Raw genomic sequence first — 8,188 nt, 5'->3', positions numbered from 1 at the left:
ATACTACATAGTTACTGTAGGAAAAATATATTGTTTTAAGTTACTTCTCCATTTTAAAGTGACCTCACCTAAACTCTTCAAAATTCAATTCATTTAATTTCTGAATACTGACTTACGATTTTACTTGACTCTGAAAGGCCAGACTTGTCAGCTATTGATATCTGTCCATATCTGATTTTATTAAGGCTCTAGAAAGGTTGCAATAAGCAATGCTAGCTATCTTGCACTGCACAAAGCTACCTTTTAAAAATTTATAGATGGAATATGTAACTCTACTGTTTTGAGTCATTACATTTCCATGGTATTGACAAGTGTGAGTCAAGTTACATTTCCATGGTATTGCTAATGCCAATAGTCACACACAAGACATAAGACTATTGAGTAATATAACTGATTTCACAAACGTAACGTATTCAAATGAGTATCATCCTCTTAAAAGAACTCTTTGGGAAACTATGTATTTGTTCATCAGAACCCAAGATATGTATTTTAAAGTATTCTCACTGCTGGCAAATCTTCATCCACTGAGGCATAAACTTCCCATTCAAAAGCCATTTTTGGCATATTAAGTAGATGTTCAAACTAGTTAATAATATCTTGGTAAAAATTGGGGACTACAAACACAAACTGATTTTGTTCTGAGAACAGTTCAAAAAATTCCAAGCAATGGAAAGGAGCACTACTCAGTGTGATTACTCTGATGAGCAACGTTCTGAAATCTGAGTTAAAACTGATTTCATTTCTTTATAGTCATCCTTTATGTTTGTCACCAGAGGATTTTATTCTTTACTAAATCTCCATCTAAAAGTGTTGTGTAAATGCCTAGACAAATAATAGTAAGAATTTCAGAATGCATAAGTAATTCATTTTACTATTATCAAGTTAAAATGGCAGCAACTTTGTAGTCTAATTGTTTCATCCCTGTTCTACATGTATAAGCGTGTGTATAAATATATATATATATGCATGTTATATATGCACACATATTCAAATGAATCAAGAACACACGAAACATAGAAGCTTAACAGAAAGTTGCTTAAATTCACATTATACTTATTTCCAAGTAGCTTAGCACTAAGTACTCATTTAAGTGTAATCATACTAGAATCACTCAGCAGGGAATGGATCATGTTGGTTGATAGCATTCACAGAATTCCCCCTTGCTGCCTTCAGTTTTAAGCATATTCTTATTAGCTGGAAAATATAGGTGAATGTCATTTTGACTAATGGGATGACTATAGGTAAGATAAAGAATAGGCTAATGGCTGACTTTGTTAAAAAAAAAAATTGGTGGGTCCTTTGTGGTTTATTTAACCATACCTGGTAAAATTTCTAAGAATGACATATGCCCCTGGACCTATGTATCAGAAAAATGCCTCCTCTTCCCCTCCCCCACAAAATGAATTAAGCTTACTAGGGTTCTTAATGCAGTTGCATTAATCTAAAGGGCGGAAAAGATGCAAAATGGCCAATTTCTTCAAAGACAGAAAAGCTCTCCTATTTGAAATCCTAGGCAATCTTTTACTAGCTATGTATTAATGGCTAATTTCAATTATTAATTCCTCCATATTGATACAGGACTTTTCATCCAACAGTAAGGTTGCAATAAAAGTCTGTATTTCATAAAAACTGCATTTAATCTAATTTCAGTAGACCTTGATTACACCAGCAGATAAAGCTTTATTTTATACAATGGAAATCTGGATTCTCCAACAAATCCACTAACCAGTGATAGTAATTAGTTGATACTACATTTGCATCTGGCTGTAACATTTTGAAACAGTGGAAATTGCCAACAAACATTGTAGTGGTAATAGACAATACTAAATGGTACAACAGCATTACTGTACTTAATTTTATTTAATCTTTAAATTTTATTCCTAGTTACAAAAAACGAGAGCCCATATTAACATTTCCCCCTTTAGATAACATTAAGATGTACAAAAATGTAAATAAAAGGGTATATGTGAAATTTCATTTCATCACTAGGACAGAAAAGTTACCACCTTCATAAGTGCCCTGCTGACTTTTTGGCAGCAGTTAATAAATCATCTATTCAAAACAATAGATCTCAGCAACTCCAGAATAACAGTAGAGTTTACCATTCACTTGACTCCAAAGCTATGAAACCACCATTCCAAGGCTATTCTGGCCAACTAGGGGCTGCACATATACTGATCTGGGAATTCTAGGGTGGAATAACCTGTAAAACAGTAACACAGTTCCCACCTTAAGGTTTTGTCTATTTTTTAAAAAGAATGTGTAAATCTTCTATTAAGACATATAAAAATCTAACTTCTTGTAGTTATTTGTTACACAAGTGTGCTAAGTTTTGGACTTTATAGCCATGTTAAACACTAATAAAAAAAAACAGCATGGAAAGACTGCTCCTCCTATTAAAGGCAGCAAGAACAGGTGTGTACTCTTTCTCTCCATGAAATGAAGTCGTAGTATTTGATACAGATCCTAAACTATACATTTCAATTTGGAATAAAAGAGGGAATAGAAAACACCCAGTCATAAGTAGGGTAGTAAACAGAGCAGAATAATAGGTAAGCTTTAAGTATTAGATTCTCAACTTTGTCTTTTCCTTTAGGGAACAAGGTGCTAATGTGTCACCCTCATAAACTAAATCATAATTGCTTCCAACTTTTTTGCTGAAAATTTTAAATTGAGGCAAATGCTAAACTCTCCTATAAACTTAAAAACAACACTTCAATCTCCTCCATTCAACACCATTACTACCTTTTACATAAGCCTACTGTTTTATTAAGGTATAACACATGCCCTGAGCAATACTTTGGAAGTTAGCCAAGAGCCAAGCAGTTACAATGGCAAATACCAAGCAACCAGTTTCAATACAAATTCTGCCATTTTTCATGACTCATCTGCAAAAGCTGACTCAATACAAAACATAGGTTTTTTTGAAGGAGCAAGATGACAAAATGATTTAGGAAATTCTCACGTTAAACATTCCAAGAAGCCCTTTAGGATCACATCACATGTCTCAAGAGGCAATAATCTGGCATGCTATATATTTACAAAGTAAAGGTATGAGTACAGTTTTTTTTAAAATGAGGATTAAGTGCTGAGAAATTAGTATCATGTCAGATTTGACATAGGATGGCTAAAATCTTGTATGCAATGATATTGCTTACTATGAAATCTAGAAAGTGGATATGATTAAGAACCAAAAATTTGCTTCTGATGGCATGCAAGATTTTCCTCCACACAAATTTAGCAGACTGGAAGCCTCTTTGACTGTTCAAAGCATCCATAAAAGAAACACAACCAATTTATACATTTTATTCACATTTATTTTTCGCTTTTAGTGTGCTCACAGAAAATTAGAACACCTTAAGCAGGAGTTTAATAGCAATTTTTGTAAGCAAAGTTACATTCCATCTCTAAGTCAAATTGGTCAAAGCTTCTCCAGTATTTACAAAACATGATAAGACAAGATGCTACACAAAACCATTGCATCTGAAGATTTTTCCTTTATTCTCAAAGACGACTGGAAAAGAAAGCATTGTCTGCTGTAATCAAAAAACATACCACAGTATAAACAGTAACCATTCCACTTATCACAGCTTGGTTGAGTTTAAAATTTGTGTTTAAAAGGTCCAAGATGACTGCAGTTTTACAAAAATGGGCAGGGTGGAAAGTTGCAAACTTCATGTGCTTCTGGATATCAAGATTTGTTTTTTTTATACAATAGTCACAGTTAAAAACACCCTGCTGGTAATACATAATTACACTTTATTAAGGTCATAAACCAGCAATAAACAATAAAGCCTATACAACTTGTATTTCTACTTAATCACTGACTGGTACAGCTAACATGAGATAAGTGAAAAGTTCCTATGGTTTAAATGAACTCCTAAGACTATGATTTTTTTTTTAATCTGGGTATTGATTTTTTTTTCTTTCCTTCTTAGTGTTGTAAACCTTATAGAACGCCTGCCTCTCAAAATACATCGTAATAAGTTTTCTTTTAAAAAAAGACTAACCCCTTTACATCCTCATTTCTTGTGGCACATCATCTTGGCAATTTTATGCACCACTTGAATTTCCCCATTGTGGCCCCTATCACTTCATTTGATATCCCTTATTGACCCACCCATCTCCTTCATATATGGGCATGTCCATAGATTGACAAAAGAAAAGTTTACATTTTGAATAAAGATGCAAAGTATGCAAAAAACATTAATACTGATGCAAAAAAATAAAAGGAACAAGGCAGAGAGAGGGGTGTTTAAACTCTCCCTCGAACTGTTGGAATGGTGGTAACAGAATGATCTGAGATGGGATCTGTGGGGAGGGAAGAAAAAAATTGTTTTTTTTTCTTTAAAAAAAAAGCAAAAATTAAAAAAAGAAGACATCTTTAAAATCAATCCCTGGTTATAGACAAGTTCTCCAAAACCAGTACCTGGCACCACTCCAACAAACAAACAGGGGGGAGAAAAGTTCTTCGATTATCTCAAAAAATCTTGCCCTTCTACTCTGCCGCCGCCTCGGCTGGGGGGGCTTCTGGACTGGACTCGGACGGGGCCTCCTGTGTGGGGGCTGCGGAGGCTGTCGAGGCTGTGGCTGGGGCTGCTGCGGCGGGGGGCTGCTGCTCCTCGGCTTTGGCCGCCTCGGCCTCGGGGGCGGCGGCCGCGGGGCTCTCGGCGCCCGACGAGGCCGAAGCAGGGGCCTCCTCGACGGCGGCGGCCTTCTCCTCGGCCTTCTTGGCCTCGTCGCCAGAGGCGCCCTTGACCTCGTCCCCCGCGGGCGCCTTCTCCGGCGCTGCCTCGTCGGCCTTGGCCTCCTGCGTGGACGCGTCGCCGCCGGCCCCGCTGCCTGCTTCTTCCCCGGCCGCGGCCTCATCGCTCGGCCCACCGGCCTCCTCCCCGCCCGCGGCCGCCGAGGCCTCGGGGGCAGCGGCGGAGCCCGGAGTGGCGGCGGGGCCCGCGCCCGCGGCCTCGTCCTTCCCGCCCTCGGCGGCGGCGGCGGCGGGGCCCGCGGCTCCCCCGGCCGCGCCCTCGGCCTCGCCGCCCTCGCCCGCCTCCTTCTTGTTTTTCTTGAAAGAGAAGCCGCTCAGCTTGAAGGACTTCTTGAAGGAAAAGCGCTTCTTTTTTTTTTTCGGGGTCTCGTTGCTGCTGGGGGAAGGCGTCGCTCCGTCCTCCGCCTTGGGGGACGACGATGACGACGCCGACGCCGCTTCGCCTTCGGCCGCGATGGGCGATGCGGGCTCCGCGCCCTCGCCTTCGCCGGCTCCCGCTGCCACCGCCGGGGCCTCCTTCTCGCTCGGACTCCCGGCCGCCGCGGGGGCCTCGGGGGACCCGGCCGCCTCCTCCTTGTCGGCCCCGGCGGCCGGAGAAGCGCCCGCCGCCGCCTCCTCTTTGTCTGCGGCCGGGGCGCTGCCGTTGGCCTGCAGCTCCTCCTTGGCGCCCGGCTCGGCGGCCGCCGGCGAAGCGTCGCCGTTCACCTTCACGTGGCCGTTCTCCTGCAAGGGCAGAGAAGCGGGGAGTGGGTCACACGAGCCGCGACGCCCGGAGCTCCTGCCCTCCCCCTCCCCCATCCTTCCCCTCCCACCCCCAGGACTCCCTCCCCCGCACGAAGGAAGGGCGACCCTGCAGCGATAAAGCTGCGTCCAGGGGACAGGGCTGGCCGACCAACCAGCGCTCCAGGACCTCGTCTGGACTCTTCCCCTCCCCAGAACCACTGGAGGGGGAGGGGAGGAGAATCCAAAATGAAAAGTCCCATCTCTTCTTAGCCCCTCTCCTCTGGCGGGCTTTCAAAATTAATGGAAGATGGGGGACGTAGTGTAAGAGCTTCGCCAGAAAAGACACTTGACCAAGGCATGGGGGGAGGAGGGCCGAATTGCATTCGAGATGACCCCTTTTCTCCTCCCCCCACCTTCCCACTCAAAACAAACACGGAGGGAACTTCGCAGGGATAGGAAGGGCCCGCTTTCCAGGAGGAAGCAGGGGCAAGCCTGCGCCGGCAGAGGGCGCTGTGGCTCCACCGGTGCAGGCCCGGTCAGCCCGGGCCCGCCGGGCTCGGGGGCGGGGACCGCAAGGCCTGCCCGCTCTGCTGCTGCGCCCCGGAGCTCCCCAGCTCGCTCCTCGTCCAGCGGCAGCGCTGCTGAGGAGCGAGGCGAACAAAGCTCAGATTGCTCCCCTCCCTTCCAATCCGGTTAGAGCCAACAAGAAAGGAAACGCGGTATCTTGCGGGTCTCTTCCTCCAGCTCGCTCGCTTCCTCCCTCCCTCCTCCTTCCCCCCCTTTCTTTTTCCTCCCACTTTCGTCTGATTCTGTGCAGCTTGGGGCGCCCCCCTCCCGCGCCCCGCCGGCTGCCTTTGCATTTTTAACGGGTTCAGAGCCTGCCTGGGTTGGTCAAGGCGAAGTAACAGCATCTGCTCTAGGAAAAGAGGCGTGGTGGGTGCCTTCGTGTTTTAAATGCAGCCACCCAAAACCAAGCTTTCGTGCGGTAACTGAGGCCATCCGAACAAGCTGGAAGGCAGTGACAGGGTGGTCAGCACCCCTGGCAAGAGATGCCAGCCACCAAAACGCCACGCCAACCAAACAGAACCAAACACATAGTATCTACTGCTTCGTTCCCCTCCCACTCCCAATTCCCTTTTGAAGAGACAATCAGAGACAGGGACTTTCCAGTGTTGGGGGGCATTTAAAAAAAGATCAGATGGTCGTGTAATCCCACAGGTTCCTAAAAATAAAGATTGAGAGCTGGGGGGTGGGGTGGTGGTGTAAGAATACAGCAAAGTAACTAAAGGCAAGCTTCTTTCTCCCCGCAAATCTGTCTTCAACTAGCAACAACCACAAAGCCTCCGATCCGAGCGCTATGGAGCATGCTTCAACTGCTTAAAAATAAGGCACCTTAGTTTAAGGTCCCTTAAAATCTCCTTTTTCCTGTCTTTACCACCAGCATCCGTGGACCCCCAAAACACACACTCTTTCTCTCTCCCTCCCCCCTCACCCTACGTTAAGAAATAACTAGAGCAAACCAGCCACAACGAAAAACATCTCAGCTACTCAAACACAATGCCTTCAGGAAAAGACAACCTGGACTAAGGGGAAGGGGGGAGGGAAGAGACACCAAGCTAATCATGTTTTACCAAGCTCAAAACCACGCCATTTTAAATGAAAACACTACTCTTCCACATAGACTATAGAATTCACTAGGAACCATTCTTGATGGCGGGGAGGCATCTCCTATGAGAAATGAACAGTGCAAACTGTCCCTTTTCATTCAAGTTTGAGACTAGAATCCGGCCATGCTCCTTTTCCACCGAATGCGCCCAAGGCACAACCCAAGAGGAAGAACGGGGGTGAGACAAGGGAAAGAGAAGACACGAAATAAGTGAACAAAACCAAGGGTTCAATTTACCTGTCCGTTTGCCTTGGAAGGCGATGCAGCTACTGCTGCTTCCCCGGGTTTCTCGGCAGCAGCTTCGCCTTTTGCAGCGGTCTTAGAGAACTGGGCACCCATGCTGCCTTATTCAACAAAGAAACTCAACAGATCCAAAAGGGGGGAAACAAAGAGCCTCGGGTTGGTATAAATACTGGGCGATCAGCAGCAGCAGTAGCGGCAGCAGCAGCAGCACACACCAGAGGGAGGGGGGATGGGGGTGGTGGAAGAGAAGAGAGAACAGAACCGATTATATACACTCCCGATCAAAAATTTTAGTCGAAGAGATCAAAAAAGCAGCAGCCTAGGAGGGAGGGAGAAGGGAGAAAAGTCGAGCACAAAAAAAGGCGCCCAGGTGTAGTTTAAAAAAAAAAAAGAAGTAATAAAAAAATCCCAGATTTGTAGCCGCACTGTAGACAAGGGGAAAATGGAGAAATCTCCCTGGTTGCTAATAAGATGCGGAGTCCAACGCCCAAGTGCACAGATGAATGGGCTTCCCGAGCGCTGACGGCAGCCCCCGCCCGCAGCCGACCAATCCCGGCGCCGCCACACAAAGGAGGGGGCTGGGCTTGCAATTGGAGCGAACAATGGAGCCGCGTTTTGCAAACGATTTGAAAATCAGCCTAAGACTGAGAATGAAGGCCCTCCAAATAAATAAATCAATTAAAAATACATGCCTCTCGTCTCCCTCCGCTTGCAAATAATAATGCATCACTTTATTGGCTTGCTTTGTTTGGAATTCATTAACACGGGGGGGGGGGGCATGGGCGGGGAGT

At 45.3% G+C, this 8,188-nt stretch overlaps 1 protein-coding gene across 1 annotated transcript; it reads right to left on the bottom strand.

Annotated features, from left to right (window-relative positions):
- Positions 1-1,841: 1,841 nt before the first annotated feature.
- Positions 1,842-7,892, bottom strand: MARCKS (myristoylated alanine rich protein kinase C substrate). Its single transcript, XM_072643076.1, has 2 exons — positions 7,392-7,892; positions 1,842-5,488 (listed from the first exon to the last, which is right to left on the bottom strand). The coding sequence occupies exons 1-2, from the start codon at positions 7,491-7,493 to the stop codon at positions 4,499-4,501; spliced, it is 1,092 nt and encodes a 363-aa protein (XP_072499177.1). The 5' UTR covers positions 7,494-7,892; the 3' UTR covers positions 1,842-4,498.
- Positions 7,893-8,188: the final 296 nt, after the last annotated feature.

Source organism: Notamacropus eugenii, chromosome 2 (genome assembly GCF_028372415.1).
Source record: "Notamacropus eugenii isolate mMacEug1 chromosome 2, mMacEug1.pri_v2, whole genome shotgun sequence".
NCBI classification, from domain to species: Eukaryota; Metazoa; Chordata; class Mammalia; order Diprotodontia; family Macropodidae; genus Notamacropus; species Notamacropus eugenii.
This window is presented reverse-complemented; position numbering and strand designations above follow the sequence as displayed.